The sequence below is a fragment of the Bombina bombina genome, chromosome 7, assembly GCF_027579735.1.
Source record: "Bombina bombina isolate aBomBom1 chromosome 7, aBomBom1.pri, whole genome shotgun sequence".
NCBI lineage: Eukaryota > Metazoa > Chordata > Amphibia > Anura > Bombinatoridae > Bombina > Bombina bombina.
Window position 1 is genome coordinate 577,272,557 of NC_069505.1, and position 24,858 is coordinate 577,297,414.

Genomic DNA, 24,858 nt, shown 5'->3' on the forward strand with positions numbered 1-24,858 from the left:
CACAAAATGGCCACGCCCCTTAACCTCCCAAGTCCCTAATACGTAGCTTCAAATGTTGGCAGGTGTGCTATATAATGGGACCAAGGTGGCATTTGACAGGGTTAACACACACCCAGAGAGAGCATATTCTGACTAATAATGTTTTTAAGAGAAATTCCACTCATATTAGGTCGATTAGTCGTAATGGTGCAACTTGCAACCTCTCAGCCATGTTTTTGTGGACAGTTATAAGTTACACATGCAGCAGGGTCTTGTGTCTCTAAATAGCACTATTCATTTTCCTCATTGCGCACTCTGTACCATGTGTAACCCATAACTGTCCGGGAAAACATGGCTGAAGTGGCAGCCATTTTAATGGGTGGAGCTGAGTTGGGATAGAACAGGGTTGTGGGTGCTTAGTGGGTTGTGGGTGTGTCTGAGTGGTCCATGAGTGAAGCTAAGGGAAATTCAGCAAATAAGGACAAATGATTAGGGACTGTCCCTCTAAAAAACCTAAACCTGCTGAACTTTAACCCACTATGGTTGGGTGTAGACTGAGTGTAGCGGACAGAGAGATGAGTGGTCTTGTACACAATGCCTTGAGCTGGCTCTGCTTAGTGGGGGGCAAATGACAACTTGTCCACAAAAACACAAAAAAGTAAAGTGTTGGATGGCTCTGAGCCATTCTCTACACTAAACACATTTAAGAAAAATGTTTTCACATTATCCAGTGTGGTTTGGTTATTCATACCTAGGCCAGGGCAGCATTAGCGACAATTGTCCAGTATATTTAATTCCCCTGAATGACAGCTGCATATTACGTTTCCTTTGTTTCTATGCTTTTATGCATTATAAATATTACCCAGAAATAAGTAACATTGCACATGAACTACTATGTGTGTTACTGGCAGCCAAGGATTGGAAATCAAGCACTTGTCTTGTGTGTGTTTCGGGCAGTCAAGTATGTTAAAATACTCCTCTGAGTGTGTTACATGTATCCACTTTGGATAAAATCACTGTGAGTTTTTTTTGATTTTTTACTGGGAAAGTTTGCTGTGTGTGTTACTGGCAGGGGATCAATCGCTGCTTTGGGTGTTTCTGGCAGCCAAATAACTAAAATCAATGATTTGTGTGTTATTGGCAACCAAAGAGGATACAATCTATACTAGCTATGAAAATATATATAACCAATATGTGATCCTGCTCAAAACCTATGACCAGTCAACTATGGGTTGCATTTTTTATGGAGGACAGAGAATAATGTCCAGTAAGAATCTCACCCTATTGATTCAAACATTGATTAACCAAAAAAAGACAAATTGTGAGAGCAGAACAGGAAAATATCATTGCTTAAAAATAAATAAAATAAATGAATCTTATGTATTACAGTTACAACGTACAGTTCATTCTTTTCAACTCAGTAAGATGAAAATACTGTACCTAAGTGGCTGTTACATGAACAGGGAATATTTAGATTTTAAAATTATGTTTTTTTTTTTAAGTATTCTGATTTTATTATAAATACATTAATTTATAGCTCAGAACATACTGAAATAGTATGTTCCTTTTTAGTGCAAACCTATTTCATTTTTATTCTCTTCTGCCACCCAGTGGTCAGCTATATGTATTGAATTTATTCACTGAGTGGATTTATTCCACACACTCAGCTAGATTACGAGTTTTGAGCAATATAGAGAAATTAATGAACGCAACAAAAGTTACGTTATTTAATTTCCTATAGCGCTGCCAATACAAGTTTAAATAAAACCCGGCTTGTGCGTGCGATATGGCTGCGTTGAGCTCCATACCGCACACAAAAGCAGCAGTGTTTTGACATGCTCGTGCACACTTCCCCATAAACTTCAATGGGGAGAGGCGGCAAAAAAAATTCTAACACCTGCGATCGTGGAAACAAAAGCTCCATAACGCAGCCCCATTGATGTCTATGGGGAAAATAAAACTAACTTATAAACCTAACACCCTAACATAAACCCCGAGCCTGCCTACAGTTATTAACCCCTAATCTGCCTCTCCCGATATTGCCGCCATCTAAATAAAGGTATTAACCCCTAATCTGCCCCTCCCGATATTGCCGCCATCTAAATAAAGGTATTAACCCCTAATCTGCCACTCCCGACATCGCCACCACTATACTAAAGTTATTAACCCCTTATCCGCCGCACCACAACATCGTCGCAACTATATTAGTTATTAACCCCTAATCTGCCGCTCCCGATATCGCCGCCACCTAAATAAAGTTATTAACCCCTACACCTCTGGCCTCCCACATCACTACCACTAAATAAAACTATTAACCCCTAAACCGTTAGCCCCCCACATCGCAACAACCTAAATTAAACTATTAACCCTAACTTAACCCTAACACCCCCTAACTTTAACATAATTAAATAGATCTAAATTAAACTTACAATTATTAACTAAATAAAACTATTAACCCCTAAACCGCCAGCCCCCCACATCGCAACAACCTAAATTAAACTATATTAACCCCTAAACCTAACCCGAACACTAATATAACCCTAACCCTAACCCTGACACCCCCTAACTTTAACATAATGACATTAGATCTAAATTAAAGTTACTATTATTAACTAAATAATACCTAGTTAAAACTAAATACCTGTAAAATAAAACCTAAGCTAGCTACAATATAACTAATAGTTATATTGTAGCTAGCTTAGGTTTTATTTTAATTTCACAGGTAAGTTTGTATTTATTTTAACTAGGTAGAGTAGTTAGTATATAGTTATTAACTATTTACTAATTACCTAGTTAAAAAAAATACAAACTTACCTGTGAATAGTGATGTCGCGAATAGTTCGCCGGCGAATAGTTCCCGGCAAACATAGCTTGTTCGTGTTTGCCACGGCGGGCGAACATAGCTTGTTCGCGTTCGCCGCGGCGGGCGAACATATGCGATGTTCGATCCGCCCCCTATTCGCCATCATTGAGTAAACTTTGACCCTGTACCTCACAGTCAGCAGACACATTCCAGCCAATCAGCGGCAGACCCTCCCTCCCAGACCCTCCCACCTCCTGGACAGAATCCATTTTAGATTCATTCGGAAGCTGCATTCTTAGTGAGAGGAGGGACAGTGTAGCTGCTGCTGATTTAATAGGGAAATCGATAGCTAGGCTAGTGTATTCAGTGTCCACTACAGTCCTGAAGGACTCATCTGATCTCTGCTGTAAGGACAGCACCCCAAAAAGCCCTTTTTAGGGCTAGAACATCAGTCTGCTTTTTTTTTCCCCTGTGTAATCTAATTGCAGTTGCCTGCCTGCCTGCCAGCGTGTGTGTCAGGCTCACAGCGTATACTGTGCCCACTTGCCCAGTGCCACCAATCATATCTGGTGTAACTAGGGTTGCCACCTCAGCCATGTTTTCCTGGACACGTATGAGTTATTTATGCTGCAGGGTGTGCAGGGAGGAACATGTATTGTGTTTCTGGACCACACTATTCATATTCTTACCTGCACACCCTGCAGCATGTGTAACTTATAAGTGTTCTGTATTTTAAGGGATGGGTGGCAACCCTTTGACTGTGAAATAATAGCAGACAGCTGCCAGTACCCAAGATGGCTGCCAATAAGGCAGATGGGGAGGGTTAGAAAGCTGTTTGGGGGGGGGGGGATCAGGGAGGTTGGGGGCTAAGGGGGGATGCTACACCACAGCATATGTAAATATGCTAAAAAAAAAATTTTTTAAAAAAAAAAACCTTTTATTTTAGTACTGGCAGACTTTCTGCCAGTACTTAAGATGGCGGGGAGAATTGTGGGGTGGGGGAGGGAAGGGAGCTGTTTGGGAGGGATCAGGGGGTCTGATGTGTCAGGTGGGAGGCTGATCTCTACACTAAAGCTAAAATTAACCCTGCAAGCTCCCTACAAACTACCTAATTAACCCCTTCACTGCTAGCCATAATACACGTGTGATGCGCAGCAGCATTTAGCGGCCTTCTAATTACCAGAAAGCAACGCCAAAGTCATATATGTCTGCTATTTCTGAACAAAGGGGATCCCAGAGAAGCATTTACAACCATTTGTGCCATAATTGCACAAGCTGTTTGTAAATAATTTCAGTGAGAAACCTAAAATTGCGAAAAAATGTAAGTTTTTTTTAAAATTTGATCGCATTTGTCGGTGAAATGGTGGCATTAAATATACCAAAATGGGCCTAGATCAATACTTTTGGTTGTCTACTACACTACACTTAAGCTAAAATTAACTCTACAAGCTCCCTACATGCTCCCTAATTAACCCCTTCACTGCTGGGCATAAAACACGTGTGGTGCGCAGTGGCATTTAGCAGCCTTCTAATTACCAAAAAGCAACGCCAAAGCCATATAAGTCTGCTATTTCTGAACAAAGGGGATCCCAGAGAAGCATTTACAACCATTTATGCCATCATTGCATAAGTTGTTTGTAAATAATTTCTGTGAGAAACCTAGTTTGTGAAAAAGTGAACAATTTTTTTTTTATTTGATCGCATTTGGCGGTGAAATGGTGGCATGAAATATATCAAAATGGGCCTAGATCAATACTTTGGGTTGTCTTCTAAAAAAAAATATATACATGTCAAGGGATATTCAGGTATTCCTGACAGATATCAGGGTTCCAATGTAACTAGCGCTAATTTTGAAAAAAAGTGGTTTTGAAATAGCAAAGTGCTTCTTGTATTTATTTCCCTATAACTTGCAAAAAAAGGAAAGAAGATGTAAACATTGGGTATTTCTAAACTCAGGACAAAATTTAGAAACTATTTAGCATGGGTGTTTTTTGGTGGTTGTAGATGTATAACAGATTTTGGGGGTCAAAGTTAGAAAAAGTGTGGTTTTTTTCCATTTTTTTTCCTCATATTTTATAATGTTAGGTGATTTATGCCCTTTATGGATTAAAACCAGACTGCATCAACTATGTAATTTTCCATGGGAGTTTTGCCATGGATCCCCGTCCGGCATGCCACAGTCCAGGTGTTAGTCCCCTTGAAACATCTTTTCCATCGCTATTGTGGCCAGAAAGGTTCGCCCGTTCGCAAACTTTTGCGGAAGTTCGCGTTCGCCGTTCGCGAACCCAAATTTTTATGTTCGCTACATCACTACCTGTGAAATAAAACCTAAGCTGCCTTACACTAAAACCTAACATTACAAAAAATAAAAAAGGGCCTTTTTTGGGAGCCCTTAAAAGGGCCTTTTGTAGGGCAATGCCCTGAGATAAACAACTCTTTTACAAAAAAATAATACAAACACCCCCTAACACTATACATTACACAAAATAACAAACAAATTATAAAAAATATTTTTTTCTCTCCTAATTTAATACCCATAAAAAAACCACCCCAAAATAAAAAAACCTAATCTAGAATAAAATACTAATGGCCCTTAAAGGGACAGTTTACTGTAAAATAGTTTTTCCCTTAATGTGTTTACAATTGCTTTTTTTACCAACTGCAGAGTAAAAAATGTATGAAAATTAGCTTTTTAAGGTTTATTTCTGTATATTAAAGCTCTGATTTTGTGTTTTGAAGCCACAGCCTAATAAAATGGGTTGAGCTTGTAGGTATAATTAGATCTAATTACTGTATCACATTGTGCACATACACCTGCTTCTTATCTTATATCTGTCCTTAAAACAATCACCAGTACTTTGAGAGAACAATGGAAAATCAACATTTTATTACCTTATCTCTGTTATATCCGACTGGGAGTGTAATTTCTTCTGCTGGCTGTGTTTACAAAGCTCATCTATAGCTGGTACGCGCGGCTACAAACTTTCAGAATAGGTGGGGATACCACATGCTAAATTAACAATTTCAAATGCCAATATAAGGGTAAAGGAGCTACTTGTAAACAATTTAATACACTCCAGCAGGTAAAGTGGATCATTGGGAACAAATTAAAGGGGAGAACATTTTTGAGTAAACTGTCCCTTTAAAAGGGCCTTTTGTAGGGCATTGCCCTAAAGATATCAGCTCTTTATTTGAGAAAAAATTACTAAGACCCACTAACATTACAAACCCCCACCCCCCAACCCACAAAATAAAAAAAAACTATCTAAAAAACCTAAGCTACCCATTGCCCTGAAAAGGGCATTTGTATGGGCATTGCCCTTGAAAGGGTATTTAGCTCTTTTACTGCCGAGACCCTAAACTAAAAACTAAAACCCACCCAATAAACCCTTAAAAAAGCCCAACACTAACCCCCTGACGATCTACCTACAGTTTTTGAAGTCCCGCTTGAACGATCTTCATCCCGGAGAAGTCTTCATCCAGAGGGACTCTTCAATCTTCATCCAGGCGGCGATGTCCTGATCCAAGCAGCGAGAAGTCTTCATCCAGACGGCCTCTTGAATCTTCATCCAAGCGGCATCTTCTATCTTGATCCCAGAGGTGCGGAGTGGGTCCATCCTGAAGACATTCGGCGGGAAGCATCCCCTTCATACTTTCGCCGCCGTACACTGGATCTTCAATGCAAGGGACACGATTCAAGATGGCGTCGCTTGCATTACTATTGGCTGAAAAATTTGAATCAGCCAATAGGAATTAGGGCTGGTAAAATCCTATTGGCTGTTTAAATAAGCCAATAGGATTTAAGCAGCTCTCATTCTATTGGCTAATTTGAGTTTAGCGGGGGCAATGTGGGCGGACGGCAGATGAGGGGTTAATAATATTTAAATAGTGTTTGCGATGCGGGAGGGCGGTGGTTTAGGGCTTAATAACTTTAGTATAGTGGTGACGATGTCGGGGAGTGGCAGATGAGGGGTTAATAAATTTATTATAGTGTTTGCGATGCGGGAGAGCCTCGGTTTAGGGGTTAATAGGTAGTTCATGGGTGTTTAGTGTACTTTGTAGCAGTTTAGTTATGAGTTTTATGTTAAAGCTTTGTAGCGTAACACTCATAACTACTGACTTTAGATGGTGTTACAGATCTTGTTGTTTTTTAGCCTCACTGCAAAACTCGTAATACCGACGCTATGGGAATCCCATGAAAAAACGTAATTTTTACGAGTGTGGGACTGACGTTGCGGTACAGGCTAAAAGGTGTGCGGTACAGCTATACCGACAACACTTGTAATAACTGCGGTGCTATTTTAATGCTGAAAATGCCATATTTTCAGCATTACAAGCTGCAATGCAAAACTATTACGAGTTTTGCATTGCAGATTGTAATGCTGAAAATATGACATTTTCAGCGTTAAAATAGCTGAAAGTCTTTTTACCTGACTGACTTTTTAAATTTGTATATATTTTAAAAATGATTTTTATCACTGTACCAGGACAGAGGGAGAGTAACACGTGGCTTTAATTTAAACAATTACTTTATTGCATAATAAACTGGAAAATACACAACTTGTTTTCAAGTAATCAAAGCAAACATAAAGGTGCTGTACCTTTAAGGCATTCAGGGAAGCTTTTTAGTCAAAAACACTTAAAGCTGAATCTGCAGAAAGTAAAATAAAGTCCCCTTTCCAGGGTAGCTTCTCATCCAAAAACAAAGGAAAAACAGCATTGCTCATTTATGCTTCTTTTTGCAAAAGAAATAGCTGGATTTGATCTTTGAAACCACAGCCCATCAAAACAGACTTGGCCTGCTGACAGATCAGATCTTGTTATCTTATCACTCAAATGCTTCCCTTTCTTATCTCTGTCTCTGTACAATACCTAGAAAGAACAATTGAAAATGAACATCTCTTCCACCTCCCACTGTGGGTGTTATTTATTTTCCTTGCTGTGTTTACATAGGGACAGATTACGAGTTTTGCGGTAAGGTGAAAAAGCAGCGTTATCAGGTTATAATGCTGCTTTTTCACTACTGCTGGTACTACGAGTCTTGCAGATTTAGGGGCATATAGTCTTTTTTCTATGGGACTTCCATAGTGCCGGTATTACGAGTCTGTCTTGGGAGGCCAAAAAGTGAGCGGTACAGCCTATCCCGTCAAGATTCATAACGCATTCTAAAGTCAGTAGTTATGAGTTTTACACTACAAAGCTGTAGCATAAAACTCATAACTAAAGTGCTAAAAAGTACACTAACACCCATAAACTACCTATTAACCCCTAAACCGAGGTCCTCCCGCATCGTAAACACTATAATAAAATTATTAACCCCTAATCTGCCGCTCCCGACATCGCCGCCACTATAATAAACATATTAACCCGTAAACCGCCGTACTGCCGCCTCACAAACATTAGTTAAATATTATTAACCCCTAATCTGCTGTCCCTAACATCGCTGCCACCTATCTACATTTATTAACCCCTAATCTGCCGCCCCCAACATCGTCGCCACTATGCTATATTTATTAACCCCTAAACCTAAGTCTAACCCTAACATCCCCTAACTTAAATATAATTAAAATAAATCTAAATAAAACCTATTATCATTACCTAAATAATTTCTATTTAAAACTAAATACTTACCTGTAAAATAAACCCTAAGCTAGCTACAATATAACTAATAGTTACATTGTATCTAGCTTAGGGTTTATTTTTATTTTACAGGCAAGTTTGTATTTATTTTAACTAGGTAGAATAGTTACTAAATAGTTATTAACTATTTACTAACTACCTAGCTAAAATAAATACAAATTTACCTGTAAAATAAAACCTAATCAAAGTTACACTAACACCTAACACTACACTACAATTAAATAAAAAAATACAAACAACCCCCCAACAGTAAAACCCACCATCCACACAGCCAAACCCCCCAAATAAAACCCTAACTAAAAAAAAACTAAGCTCCCCATTGCCCAAAGCCCTAACCTAAAAATAAAACCCACCCAATAAACCCTTAAATAAACCTAACACTAATCCCTGAAGATCCACTTACAGTTTTGAAGATCCGACATCCATCCTCAACGAAGCCGGGAGAAGTCCTCAACGAAGCCGGGAGAAGTCTTCATCCAAGCCGGGAGAAGTGGTCCTCCAGACGGGCAGAAGTATTCATCCAGACGGCATCTTTTATCTTCATCCATCCGGCGCGGAGCATCCTCTTCCAACGAAGTCTTCTTCCAGAATGAATGTCTCTTTAAGTGACGTCATCCAAGATGGCGTCCCTTAGATTCCGATTGGCTGATAGAATTCTATCAGCCAATCGGAATTAAGGTTGAAAAAATCCTATTGGCTGAACTTCAATCCTATTGGCTGATCCAATCAGCCAATAGGATTGAGCTTGCATTCTATTGGCTGATTGGAACAGCTAATAGAATGCAAGCTCAATCCTATTGGCTGATTGGATCAGCCAATAGGATTGAAGTTCAATCCTATTGGCTAATTGCATCAGCCAATAGGATTTTTTCAACCAGCCAATCGGAATCTAAGGGACACCATCTTGGATGACGTCACTTAAAGAGACATTCATTCTGGAAGAATACTTCGTTGGAAGAGAATGCTCCATGCCGGATGTCTTGAAGATGGACCTGCTCCGCGGCGGATGGATTAAGATAGAAGATGCTGTCTGGATGAATACTTCTGCCCGTCTGGAGGACCACTTCTCCCGGCTTGGATAAAGACTTCTCCCGGCTTTGTTGAGGACTTCTTGCCGCTTCGATTAGGACTTCTCCCGGCTTCGTTGAGGATGGATGTCGGTTCTTCATAACTGTAAGTGGATCTTCAGGGGTTAGTGTTAGGTTTTTTAAGGGTTTATTGGGTAGATTTTATTTTTAGGTTAGGGCTTTGGGCCGCAATAGAGCTAAATGCCCTTTTAAGGGCAATGCCCATCCAAATGTCCTTTTCAGGGCAATGGGGAGCTTAGGTTTTTTTAGTTAGGGTTTTATTTGGGGGGATTGGTTGTGTGGATGGTGGGTTTTACTGTTGGGGGGTTCTTTGTATTTTTTTTCCAGGTAAAAGAGCTGATTTCTTTGGGGCAATGCCCCTCAAAAGGCCCTTTTAACGGCTATTGGTAGTTTAGTTTAGGCTAGGGTTTTTTTTTATTTTGGGGGGGCTTTTTTATTTTGATAAGGCTATTAGATTAGATGTAATTAGTTTAAATATCTTGTAATTTGTTTTTTATTTTGTGTAATTTTGTGGGGTTTTTTTTTGTAAATTAGGTAATTGTATTTAATTGTATTTAATTTAGGTAATTTATTTAATTGTAGTGTAGTGTTAGGTGTTAGTGTAACTTAGGCTAGGCTTTATTTTACAGGTAAATTTGTATTTATTTTAGCTAGGTAGTTAGTAAATAGTTAATAACTATTTAGTAACTATTCTACCTAGTTAAAATAAATACAAACTATTAGTTATATTGTAGCTATCTTAGGGTTTATTTTACAGGTAAGTATTTATTTTTAAAAAGGAATTATTTAGTTATTAATTGTAGGTTGGATTTAGGTTTATTTTAATTATATTGAAGTTAGGGGGTGTTAGGGTTAGACTTAGATTTAGGGGTTAATAAATTTAGTATAGTGGCGGGAACATTGGGGGCGGCAGATTAGGGGTTAATAAATGTAGGTAGGTGGCGGCAATGTTAGGGGCGGCAGATTAGGGGTTAATATTATTTAACTAGTGTTTGCGAGGCAGGAGTGCGGCGGTTTAGGGGTTAATATGTTTATTATAGTGGCGGCGATGTCTGGAGCGGCAGATTAAGGGTTAATAAATATAATGTAGGGGGTGGCAGATTAGGGGTTAATAAGTGTAGGTAGGTGGCGGCGATGTCGGGGGTGGCAGATTAGTGGTTAATAAGTGTAGGTAGGTTGCGGCGACGTTGGGGACGGCAGATTATGGTTAATAAATATAATGTAGGTGTCGGCGATGTTGGGGGCAGCAGATCAGGGGTTAATAAATATAATGTAGGTGGCGGCGGTGTCCGGAGCGGCAGATTAGGGGTTAATAAGAATAATGTAGGTGTTGGTGATGTCGGGGGCGGCAGATTAGGGGTTAATAAGTGTAAGATTAGGGGTGTTTAGACTCGGGTTTCATGTTAGGGTGTTAGGTGTAAACATAAAATGTGTTTCCTCATAGGAATCAATGGGGTTACTGAGCTAAACGCTGCTTTATTGCAGGTGTTAGACTTTTTCTCAGCTGGCTCTCACATTGATGTCTATGGGGAAATCGTGCACAAGCACGTACAACCAGCTCACCGCTGACTTAAGCAGCACTGGTATTGGAGTGCGGTATGGAGCTCAATTTTGCTCTACGCTCACTTCTTGCCTTTTAACGCCGGGTTTATAAAAACCTGTAATACAAGCGCTGTAGGAAAGTGAGCGGTGACAATAACGTGCAAGTTAGTACCGCACCCCTTTTACCGCAAAACTTGTAGTCTAGCCGATAGTTTGCCAATAGCCTATACCTAGGTATAGAAACTTTCAGTATAGGTAGGGATACTACAGGCTAAATCAGCTATTTCAAATGCCAATATAAAGGCTAAGGAGCTATTTGTAAACAATTTCATACACTCCAGCAGGTAAAATAAATAATTGGAAATAAATTAAAGGAGAGAGTTTTTGGGTAAACTTTCCCTTTAACCTGTCTATCAAATCAATCCCCTGATCAGGTGTGTTTCCTTGATTGACAGAGACTTAAAGGGACATGAAACCCAAATATTTTCTTTCATGATTTAGGTAGAACATACAATTTCAAACAACTTTCCATTTTACTTCTATTATCAAATTTGCTTAATTCTTTTGGTATCATTTGTTGTAGGAGCAGCAATGCCCTACTGGTTTCTAACGGAACACATGTGTGAGCCAATGACAATCGGTATATATATGCAGCCAATAATCAGCACCCTAGAACCTAGGTTCTTTGCTGCACCTGAGCTTTCCTAGATAAACATTTCAGCAAAGGATAACAAGAGAAAGAAGCAAATTAAATAAAATAAGTAAATTGGCAAGTTGTTTAAAATTGTATGCTCTGTCTAAATCATGAATGTCTAATGATGACTTTACTGTCCCTTTAACGTATTCATTGCTAACTACTTCAAACCTAAATGCTTAGAGAGATTTTATATATATATATAGGCAAGAAGATATATATAGGGATGGCGCTAGATATGACCCAAATAATGAACTGTACACTATACACAAATGCTGCCCTAGAGTAACTATCCAGGCAATAAGAGTCCCCAACTACTTATCACCAGATAGATAAAAAAAATATCAATAATTTGAAATGTAGGGAGGTAGGAAAATGATCAGAACAGCTGTGCCCAGCTGATATATGTATAACACTGAACTATAGTGCTATATGTCTGTATAGCATAAGGTGCAAAAAATTTAGCACTATAGTTCAGTGTTATATATATATCAGCCGGGCACAGCTATTCTGATCATTTATTGTTTATTCTACATCACGACAGAAGTATAATTTGCGCCACTAGAGTTTTTCCTTTATTGTTGAACAGTATTGTCTTCCCCTTTCCCACTCATTTAGTATTGATATATATATATATATTCATTTATAGCTCTTACTAGTAATGCTTTAGCAAGCTAAGTGGAATTACTTATACTTGCACAAGTGCAGCAAATCTTCCTATAGACACAGACCCACAAACATGCTTATTGGATCTTTGAAGTTAAATCAGGAGTAATCTGCTCGGATCCAAACATAATCTTTGGAACATAGGGCTACATAAAAGTGCTGTTGAACTTGAGCCCCAAGGTCATACCTTCCACTTCACTTGTAAAACATGATTGGACAGAATGGGTAGAGTCTAGCTGGTCTGGGGTGTGGTCAATATACTGAAGGAGGAGTCTGAGCAGCATGGGGTTGGAGTTGAGTTGACTTGGGGTAGGGTCTTCCTACCTCCCTACATTTCAAATAGAGGAGCTGTGAGCAGTGGCGTAGCATGGGTTGTCAGTGCCCAGGGCAAGGCAAGTATTGCGCCCCCCCAACCCCATTTTAGATATGCTGCTTCTTCTTACATTTGGGACAAACCAAGCACAGACCCTGGTAGATCACATAAAGCAAGGGACACTGTCTCCTCTCCCACAAAATGCTCCCTTAACCATCTTTACTGGATAACTAACAGTTATTGCTGATGATACCCATATCCCCAAAATATGTCCCTTGTCATAAGCAGCTGCTAATCAGTAGAGCCTTACAAACAAAGCCATGAAAATAATATATTGGCAATACAAGAGGCAGTGGGTGAAGCATGCAAGCATTATGTGCTATCCCCCTGTGATCAAACCCTGTCTGCAACTCTCTAGAGCTGGGCAAATATATACAATATTACATTTTAAGATTTATTCTCATTTTACACATGGGGGAAAGCCCCCCTTAACCCCCATCTGGTGGTGACATGTCCTGATCTGTAAAACATCATGGTACAAATACTGCAGACCACAGGGTGCACCCACCCCCACATTGCAGCAACCCATATTGTATATGTGGTGCAATAGGTTTTTGGTAAGTCGTTAAAAAGAGGAAAAGGGGAAACACAGGTTGGCAGCTGTTACATAAGGTTGTCCCTGCTGGGCAGACTGTCTTTTGGGTGCCAATGACATATAAAAGTGGGGTATATATTCTACCTTAATAAATATAACATTTGTAAGTAATCAATATAAAAGGGGCATGGGACAGACAACCCAGCATTACATACATATATGGGGGGAGGGTGTATGGTATTTAGGGGGGTGCTGTTAAATTTATTTACTAACACAAATTATAGTTATTTTTTTTTTACTTTAAATGCAGTAGTGGGTTTAATTTAAATAAAAAAGTCAATGAGCACCCAAACCCTAAAAATCGGTAAAAGTCCACACCTCAGGAGTCCAGCAAGAAATAGATTCAAGATGGTGAATACATAGGACTTCTTTGATAGGAGCCAAACACAGTGAAATGCCTGGTGAGCAGCACAATCCTGGTGCCAGACAGCGCACAAATCCCTAAATCTACTTCTGCCCTAGGAAGATCATGGAGGGGAAAAATCAAATACAGGAAACAAGGTCTCATTTTTGTCAACTGTCACAAATATAATTTTTTTGTGCAAGGACAAGATGGCGTAAGTTGTAATCAGAATCCGGTCAAACATGAAAGTATGGTCTCTGATCACCCCACCATCCCACTAACTAGGTAACTGGGGTTAACAGAAAGGCAGAGCCCAGCCATGCTGCCACCAGTGCCTCGGGTTTGAAAGAGATTTATTGCACTTTTTAAGGATTCCTCCCCCCCACCTCTGCTTAGAGATCCTTAAAAAGTGCCCCAGGCAATGCATGGCATTCTGGCTCTGGGTCCTTTGTTGGAAGGGAACTTACTTGTTGGGTAACAATAGAACCGTAATTAAGCTGCATTTTGCGTGTTGCTAGTATCAGGCAAAAACAGGGCTATAAGTAAGTCTGGTCCTGACACCTTACCTTAGTCGCGGCATCACCACATTCCTGACGGGTCGCAGAACAGAGCTGGGGGCCTGTCAGAATTTTTAGCCTCCCTTCTTCCCTTTGCTAAGTTGAGGCTGGAAGCGCCCCTCAGAATTATGCGCCCGCGGCAACCGCCCCTGTTGCCCCCCCCACGCTACGCCACTGGCTGTGAGTCATACTTACATCTTGGTTACCCTGTACCAGAGAATATGCACTTCCTTAGCCTTCCTGTAAAAATATGGTGGCAAGTTTTTCTGTACAGCAAAACTGTGGCAGCCATCTTGGAAACCCTGCCACCAGATTATATAGGCAAATCCATATACACATTTCACAGGGGGGGCACATGAGGGGGGGGAGGGAGGCAAAACTTAATACAGGTGAACAGCCCAGATCCCCCCATAGTGATATTACTACAGATTGCAGAACCAGAGGGGCCCCTTTAGTTGAGGGCCCAGTCTCAATTGAGACCTCTGGGACCCCTGTAGTTATGCCCCTGGTTTACACTCTCTATCGTGCACGCTAAACTGAAGTGCAAGGTACAGCTGGCAACGTCACTGATTGTGAATATGCACTGTTTCTGTCACATGGATGTAAAGATATGTGCATCCCGAGATGGTGGTGCCTATTATGACGATGCAGAGCCACAGCATCTGTCTTTAAAGAGAGCTGCAGGCACAGAGTAGTGTTCCTGCTACTGTAGTTGTGCCCTGGAGTTTAATGTCCCTTTAAATGAGTGACCTTGGTAATCTCATCCTCTCCTATTTTGGCCTTCTGGGAATCTAGTTCCATTTAATTTTAATTGTGCTGTTAGCTCCCAAGTCCATATTTGCCAACTGTCTCTAATTTCCTTGGACAGATACAGTTTTCTGCATCTGGCAGCATGGTGTAACTGTCCCCCTTTATAATAACCCCCCCTGAGATGTGTGCTTGGATGTCTGTAGCTGTGGGAAGCCGATATGAGATCTTTCTTGCTCTCGTGTATATAGTTGTTTGAATACTTTGGCATCTGAATCTCCTGCACTTTACATTTAACAGCAGGATAATAAAATAATATGTAATTTACTGGGAAGTGCATATTGTGTGCAATTTACATTTGGTGTTTCAGGAAGGACCCGAGTGGGTGGAGCTACGGAAACTATCTGTGGGTGTGGTCAACTCTACTGTAACCTGATCTGCTGCAAAATGTACCTAGATATGCAGGTCCTGACCCATATCACTTATAACTGACTACTAGACATGTGCATTTGTTTAGTTACGATCCCACATTTGTTAACGAAACACGGATATTCATCTCAGTTTCACAAAACGAATATCCGAACGAATGCAACTCAAAATATAAAGAAAATGAATGGATAATGACAAATTTGTCAGCATTCATTTGTGTCATTAAAATAGTTAAAATACATACCTTTAGCGTGCTAGAGAACCGTGCACTGTAGTCTTCTTCACAGAAACTCAGCAGCACTAATAGGATGCTTAGCAGGGGGGCTTCCAGGGCCTGCACTAAAGGAGAAGGTTCTCCGGCACGCTAAAGGTAAGGATTTTATGCTACAGGTGGTCTTTGTCACCTAGAACAAAGTAACATTTACATTTGGTTAATGAAAATTAAAGTGAATGTTCCACGAATGGCCAATATTAATTTAGTTTAAAACAAGACAAATATTGAATAGCACAGGTAACGAATATTAAATATTCAGCACAAAAGATTCGGCCGATATGAACAGCTCTACTGACTACATACTTCACAACTGTCTGGAATTATCATGGGTTGGGAAGGTAGAGCCCATTGGATATTCTGGTTTTAAGTGACCGACAGAGCCACATCCACACCCTGCTCAGACATACTTATGTCCAATCATAACACAGCAACTGTTGGGAGATATGTGGCTGAAGACTTTGACTATCCTCAAACTAACACACTAACCTGTGAGATTTTATTCTCACCTTTGTTTCCTTGAATTTTCTTTGAACCCTATCTCAGATCTTCATTCCTGTCCTACCTCAATCCTCCTTTTTTTTCATAAAGGTTGTAAGAGTCCACAATCCATTACTCCTAGGAATTACCTTCCCTGTCACTAGGAGGAGGCAAAGATTCCCAAACCCCAAGAGCTCTATAAAACCCCTCCCACCTCTATGGTATCAGTCTTATATTTGCCTCCGCTGGAGGGAGGTGATGAACAGATGATTTATTTGTTAAGAGGGGTTCTCAGACTAAGTTGAGGCCCATTTCCCCTTAGAGTGCAGAAATACCTTGATTTTTTTCAGGTTCCACTATTCCCATTGTAGACATATTTCTAGCCACCAGAGTCACAGATACAGCATCCAGAGGAATGTTTGTGCTGATTCTTATTATATTAAGGTCCCTCGCTGTGATGCTGACATTAATCTGTATGCTCTACTTCCAACCTGAAACAGGAGTTTCAGCACGCAGTTGACCCTGAACTGCCCTTTAAATTGCTATGAAAGAGTCAAGACAGTGATCTGATATTGCTATAGTATCAGAAAACTATCCCAGATTATTTGCTACACGTCTCTTGCTTCCTTGTATGCACTGGTTCCTTGATTCTTGGGACCCCATGTACAAAGCTTTGATGAACAAGGTTCCTGACTTCAGAACCAGCTTAAAGGGACATAAAGCACAATCTTTTTCTTTCATTAATCAGATAGAGAATGCAACTTGAAATAAACTTACCAATTAACTTCTATGATCAAATTTGCTTAATTCTCATGTTATTCTTTGTTGAAGAGATATCTAGATAAGTAGCGCGCACATGTCTGAAGCACTACATGACAAGAAATAGTGCTGCCATCTAGTGCTCTTGCTAATGTGTAACATTAGTACTACATGACAGGAAATAGTGCTGCCATCTAGTGATCTTGTTAATGTATAACATTAGTACTACATAACAGGAAATAGTGCTGCCCTCTAGTGCTCTTGCTAATGTATAACATTAGTACTACATGACAAGAAATAGTGCTGCCATCTAGTGATCTTGCTAATGCATAACATTAGTACTACATGACAGGAAATAGTGCTGCCATCTAGTGATCTTACTAATGTATAACAGTACTACATGACAGGAAATAGTGCTGCCATCTAGTGCTCTTGCTAATGTATAACATTAGTACTACATGACAGGAAATAGTGCTGCCCTCTAGTGCTCTTGTTAATGTATAACAATAGTACTACATGACAGGAAATAGTGCTGCCATCTAGTGCTCTTGCTAATGTATAACATTAGTACTACATGACAGGAAATAGTGTTGCCATCTAGTGCTCTTGCTAATGTATAACATTAGTACTACATGACAGGAAATAGTGCTGCCCTCTAGTGCTCTTGTTAATGTATAACAATAGTACTACATGACAGGAAATAGTGCTGCCATCTAGTGCTCTTGCTAATGTATAACATTAGTACTACATGACAGGAAATAGTGCTGCTATCTAGTGCTCTTGCTAATGTATAACATTAGCACTACATGACAGGAAATAGTGCTGCCATCTAGTGCTCTTGCTAATGTATAACATTAGTACTACATGACAGGAAATAGTGCTGCCACCTAGTGCTCTTGCTAATGTATAACATTAGTACTACATGACAGGAAATATTGCTGCCCTCTAGTGCTCTTGTTAATGTATAACAATAGTACTACATGACAGGAAATAGTGCTGCCATCTAGTGCTCTTGCTAATGTATAACATTAGTACTACATGACAGGAAATAGTGCTGCTATCTAGTGCTCTTGCTAATGTATAACATTAGCACTACATGACAGGAAATAGTGCTGCCATCTAGTGCTCTTGCTAATGTATAACATTAGTACTATATGACAGGAAATAGTGCTGCCATCTAGTGCTCTTGCTAATGTATAACATTAGTACTACATGACAGGAAATAGTGCTGCTATCTAGTGCACTTGCTAATGTATAACATTAGTACTACATGACAGGAAATAGTGCTGCCATCTAGTGCTCTTGCTAATGTATAACATTAGTACTACATGACAGGAAATAGTGCTGCCATCTAGTGCTCTTGCTAATGGATAACATTAGTACTACATGACAGGAAATAGTGCTGCCATCTAGTGATCTTGCTAATGGATAACATTAGTACTACATGACAGGAAATAGTGCTGCCATCTAGTGCTCTTGCTAATGTATAACATTAGTACTACATGACAGGAAATAGTGCTGCTATCTAGTGCTCTTGCTAATGTATAACATTAGCACTACATGACAGGAAATAGTGCTGCCATCTAGTGCTCTTGCTAATGTATAACATTAGTAGTACATGACAGGAAATAGTGCTGCCACCTAGTGCTCTTGCTAATGTATAACATTAGTACTACATGACAGGAAATATTGCTGCCCTCTAGTGCTCTTGTTAATGTATAACAATAGTACTACATGACAGGAAATAGTGCTGCCATCTAGTGCTCTTGCTAATGTATAACATTAGTACTACATGACAGGAAATAGTGCTGCTATCTAGTGCTCTTGCTAATGTATAACATTAGCACTACATGACAGGAAATAGTGCTGCCATCTAGTGCTCTTGCTAATGTATAACATTAGCACTACATGACAGGAAATAGTGCTGCCCTCTAGTGCTCTTGCTAATGTATAACATTAGTACTACATGACAGAAAATAGTGCTGCCATCTAGTGCTCTTGCTAATGTATAACATTAGTACTACATGACAGGAAATAGTGCTGCCCTCTAGTGCTCTTGCTAATGTATAACATTAGTACTACATGACAGGAAATAGTGCTGCCCTCTAGTGCTCTTGCTAATGTATAACATAAGCACTACATGACAGGAAATAGTGCTGCCATCTAGTGCTCTTGTTAATGTATAAGATTAGTACTACATGACAGGAAATAGTGCTGCCATCTAGTGCTCTTGTTAATGTATAACATTAGCACTACATGACAGGAAATAGTGCTGCCATCTAGTGCTCTTGTTAATGTATAACATTAGCACTACATGACAGGAAATAGTGCTGCCATCTAGTGCTCTTGCTAATGTATAACATTAATACTACATGACAGTAAATAATACTGCCATCTAGTGCTCTTGTTAATGTATAACATTAGTACTACATGACAGGAAATAGTGCTGCCATCTAGTGCTCTTGTTAATGTATAACATTGTAGCAAAATTGCTGCCATATAGTTAGGTTGACCATATTGCTGTTTTAAAAAGGGACACATATGAAAAATACATACGTCAGAGTTCTTATATAAAACATTTCTTTAAACAGCCTTGAAATATGTATTTTTTATATGTGTCCCTTTTTAAAACAGCAATATGGTCACTCTACATATAGTACTGCAGAGACGTGCACACTCTTGAGCGTACCTTCCTGCTTTTCAACAAAGGATAACAAGAAAACAAAAAAATGATAATAGAAGTAAATTAGCAAGTTGTTTAAAATTGTATGTTCTACCTGAATCATTCTGGGTTTTGTGTCCCTTTAAAATAGCAAGTTCTGCCTGACTGTCATAGTTAGCAAGATCTTGGTATATATGAGATCCTATATGAGATCCCTACAAACAAACAGGACAAAACAGACTCAAGTATATGTTAATGACAAAGATATTGAGTGAAATGCGTTAGGAACATTGGTCTGTTGGAGACACACGGCACTATGATGCAGATAACCTCAGAGTGGCTTCTTTATCTTTTTATTTCTTGTGAGTAGTGTTTTATGTGCATTTTGATCTTTGTTATTAAAATACACTTGAGTCTGTTTGCACTGTTTTATCCGTGAAACTAGCGGCATCAGATCCCATATGCCACTTACATACTATACTCTGAAACGCTAATGTAATTTTTTTTGTGCTTTTTGGTATAAATGAGATCCCTGCCTTGTAGCTAATTATATTGGCCCCCCAAAAAATGCAGACAGATATTGCCATATAGATAACGCCTTTACTACCCATTTCCCAGCTTCGCACAACCAAAGTTGTTATAGTAATATAATTTAAACCTCTAAATTTGTGCCTGTTTCTAAGCCACTACAGACAGCCTCTCTACTTTGGAGTTATGGATTACATTGCTCTAATTGGCTTAAATGCAAGTCAATAGATAATACATAAATAGCCATGTGATCAGGTGGCTGTCAGAAGAGGCTTAAATACAAGGTAATTACAGAGGTAAAAAGTATATTAATATAACCGTGTTGCTTATGCAAAACTTGGGAATGGGTAATAAAGGCATTATCTATCTTTTTAAACAATAACAATTTTGAGGTTGACTGCCCCTTTAATATGATCTAGATATCCTACACAATTTAGGACTCTTTCAGCTGTAAAGATATCTCACTGTCTAATACTCTGTTACGTTCTACTAATTCCTCTTACAACCAATTTGCTACTCCTAATCATTATGCGTTTTCTGCCTCATTTGGTCGTTCCTTGGTTATATTGTCATCTCATTTTCACCAATATCTCTCCATTGTTTTGTCTCGTTTCTAGGTATCTCCACTTCACTTCTTTCTCTCCACACTGAAGAATTTTTAGAGCTTCTCTCCACTGCTCAGACACGACGTCTAGAAGAGCAAAGAGCTGAATTTCCCCCACCTGCACCACGTAAATCACGCCACCGCTCTGTGCCTTCCTTACGTCACTTCTCCCTTCCTAGTGATGAGAAAGGGCTTGTCTTGGAGTTGCAGCGAAGAAGAGGCGGATCCTGGGTTGGGCGGAGTCAGAGAAAGAAACCGCCCACAATAAAAATACCTGCCCAGGAGGAGCTCTATTCTACAATTATAGGGCACCAGGTTAGAGGTCATAGCGCAATTATCTAAAGTTCTCTGGGTTTACAAGATAGGGTAAGAAGTTTTACCGGAGTTAGGATTCTTTAAAGGCAATTTTTAAATTAAGAACAGTGCGTCTCAAAAAGGGGATTTAAAAGGACATAAAACCCACACTTTTTCTTTTATAATTCAGATAGAGCATACAATTTTAAACAAATTTACAATGTACTTCTATTATTTATTTTGCTTAGTTCTCATGGTAACATTTGTTAAAAAGAATACCTAAATAGCCTCAGGAGCAGCAATGCACTACTGTGAGCTAGCTGCTGATTGGTAGCTACACATATATGTTTTTGTGTTATTGCCTCACCAGCTAGCTCCCAGTAGTGCTAATGCTTTAGCAAAGGATACCAAGAGAATGAAGCACATTTAATAATAGAAGTAAACTGCAAAGTTGTTTATAATTGTATGTTCTATCTCATTAATGAAATATTTTTTTTTACGTTTATGTCCCTTTAAGAATGGGAAAGAGGTGCATATATTAATATAGGGCTCACAAAAAACAAATCATCTAAAATAAATAAATTAAATATTGAAATAAAAACACGATAACAATTGTATTGTTTAATTGCATTAAAATTAATAACAAAATAGTTGTGTAAAAAATTATTTTATGGAAAAATTTATATTTATTTTGAAATTATACAGGAAGAAAATTATTTAATGTCCACAGTAGAAATCGTAATCAAACTGCACTTCACACACACAAAAAAAAAAGCATATTTATGCAATATTTATCTATACTATAATCGTGTTTGTAACGCGTCCGTCACCGTCGGCAGTTGCGCACGCATCCTCAAAGGAATGTTGGATGCGCTTGCAGCCACCTCAGCGCGAGACAACTTCAGGAGCTCCAACTCTCAGCTGTAACATAATAGCTGAGAGCTGGAGCTAGCTTCAGGCATCTGCCGCATATGGAGCCGAAGCACGATCGGTGCTCCGCCTCCATATGAGGCCAGATGCCTGATCGTTACAGACAGTGACACTGTGTGTGTCACCGTCTGTAACGATTTTCTGCTGTTGCTGGTGGGAGGTGTGGGCAGATGGTGAGTGGGCGGCTCAGCAGGGAAGGAGGGAGTGGGAGTGCCCTAATACAAAAAGAAAAAAAAAGAACAGGGGGAGAGAGAGCAAAAGAGAGAGAGAGCAAAAGAGAGGGGAGAGAGAGAGCAAACAAGAGGAAAGAGAGAGAGCAAAAGAGATGAGGGAGAGCAAAAGAGAGGGGAGGGAGAGCAAAAGAGAGGGGAGGGAGAGCAAAAGAGAGGGGAGGGAGAGAAAAAGAGAGGGGGTAGAGGGAGAGCAAAAGAGAAGGGAGAGAGAGAGAGCAAAAGAGAGGGGAGAGAGAGAGCAAAAGAGAGGGTATAGAGAGAGCAAAAGAGGGGAGCAAGAAAGCAAAAGAGAGGTAAGAGGGAGAGAGAAAATGAGAGAGGAGAGAGAGAGCAAATGATAGGGGGGAGAGAGAGCAAAAGAGAGGGGAGAGGGAGAGCAAAAAAGAGGGGGGAATGGAGAGCAAAAGAGAGGGGGAAGGGAGAGCAAAAGAGAGGGGGAGAGGAAGAGCAAAAGAGAGGGGGAGAGGAAGAGCAAAAGAGAGGGGGAGAGAGAGCAAAAGAGAGGGGGGAGAGCAAAAGAAAGGGGAAGCGAGGGGGGACAGAGAGCAAAAGAGAGGGGAGAGAGAGAGCAAAAGAGAGGGGAGAGAGAGAGCAAAAGAGAGTGGAGAGAGAGAGCAAAAGAGGGGAGCAAGAGAGCAAAAGAGAGGTAAGAGGGAGAGAGAAAATGAGAGAGGAGAGAGAGAGCAAATGATAGGGGGGAGAGAGGGCAAAATAGAGGGGAGAGGGAGAGCAAAAGAGAGGGGGGAAGGGAGAGCAAAAGAGAGGGGGAAGGGAGAGCAAAAGAGAGGGGAGAGAGAGCAAAAGAGAGGGGGGAGAGCAAAAGAAAGGGGGGACAGAGTGCAAAAGAGAGGGGAGAGAGAGCAAAAGAGAGAGGGGAGAGGGAGAGCAAAAGAGAGGGGGGAGAGGGAGAGCAAAAGAGAGGGGAGAGGGAGAGCAAAAGAGAGGAGTGAGAGGGAGAGCTAAAGAGAGGGGGGAGAGAGAGCAAAATAGAGGGGAGATAGAGAGCAAAAAAGAGGGGGAGAGAGAGCAAAAGGGGTGGTGAAAGAATCCACCCGGATGGATTGTTTCACCACCCTGCCATTTTCGGAATCCACCTGGATGCAGTAGTTCCGTCACCAAAATAGACTGCCCTCTGGGCAGGCTTTCCCAATAGTATTTAATAAAGTGTTTAAAGTGAATGTCAAGTTTGATGAATCAGTGCCCGGTTTTAAAAACCCTATTACTTGACATTCACTTTAACTGTGTATGTACTGTAAATATTTCACATTCTAATGTTCTGCACATAGCAGAATATGTTCTAAGTATTTATAAATAGATATTCCTATAAATATCTATATACAGTGAGGCCCCGGTTTACGCACGACTCGGTATACGAAATTTCGGTTTACGAAATCGAAATTTGAAGAAAAATTGACTCGGTTTACGAATTTTTTTCGCAATACGAAACAAAATGCCGGTTTGCCCCCCTCGGTTTACGAATATTTTTCGCAATACGAAACCAGTGGCCCCTGTGCCCCCTGCATACTCAAGTATGATTGAATTAATGAAGTTTGGGTACCAGTGTGGAGGTGTTGGAGAGGTTTTGGAGCCATTTTGCAGCAAGTTGTTGAGCCTTTTGGAGTCATTTGCAGCAAGTTGTTAAGCCTTTTGGAGCCATTTGCAGCAAGTTGCGGAGCCTTTTGGAGACATTGGAGCCATTTGCAGCAAGTTGTTAAGCCTTTTGGAGCCTTTTGGAGCATTTTTTGGACACTTTATTTGAATTTTTTCGGACCTCCGGAACGCATTAATTGATTTTCAATGCATTCCTATGGGAAAACGTGTTTCGGTTTACGAATTTTTCGCAATACGAAACGACCCGGAGAACGAATTAAATTCGTAAACCGAGGCCTCACTGTATATCTATACCTATATATAATCACCTATATATAGGTATAGATATATTATTGTACCAAAATACCATCAGCTATATGTAGAAATATGTATTTATGAAAAAATAGAACATTTTCTGCTATGTGAAAAAACATTGGAATATGAAATATTAATATTTTAATGTCGGGTTAGCGCACCTGATGATAAGCGGGTTTGCGCGCGAGTAGGGTGTTTTTGTTTCCCCCACTTTTTTGCCCCATTGATTTCAGTGGGAGAAAATATTAACATATTTGTGATATTCTAACGTCAGCTTCTTGTTCGCATTGGGGTAGCGTGAGAGCGAAAACTCTTTACTTTCAACTTGTAATAGGAGCGCAACCCGACGTGAGCAAAAAGCTTACTTCTAGCGGAGTTAGCGCTTGAGCGGGAGCAATAAATACCGCTCCACTCTTAAAATAATATATGATGATGGTAATCTGACTTGTATTGGCTGAAATATTACATTTTTAAATTGTGCCCCCTGCTAACTCCGCTCTCCCCTGCATAACTCCCCTTTCTAGCGAGCTGTCTTACTTGCTATGTGAGGAAGCTCACATCTCCCAAGGACGGGCCCTTTTTTAGAGGGTATGGGGCCCTAGATTATATGTCAGTTGAATAGATTGTCTCAGATTATATCTACATAAGATTTAAAGGAAAATGAAACAAACAATTTTTTTTTCATGGTTCAGATACAGAACATACAATTTTAATCATCTTCCCAATTAATTTCTAT

General features: G+C 39.9%; 1 protein-coding gene across 6 annotated transcripts in view; it reads left to right on the plus strand.

Moving 5' to 3' along the window:
• GPSM3 (G protein signaling modulator 3) overlaps positions 1-24,858 on the plus strand; it is a 114,707-nt gene that overhangs the window by 87,458 nt on the left and 2,391 nt on the right. For all 6 annotated transcript variants that reach the window (XM_053722011.1, XM_053722008.1, XM_053722012.1 and 3 more), the window contains one exon: positions 20,774-21,075. In XM_053722011.1, the coding sequence (XP_053577986.1) occupies positions 20,774-21,075 (302 nt within the window). The remainder of the gene's footprint in view (positions 1-20,773; positions 21,076-24,858) is intronic.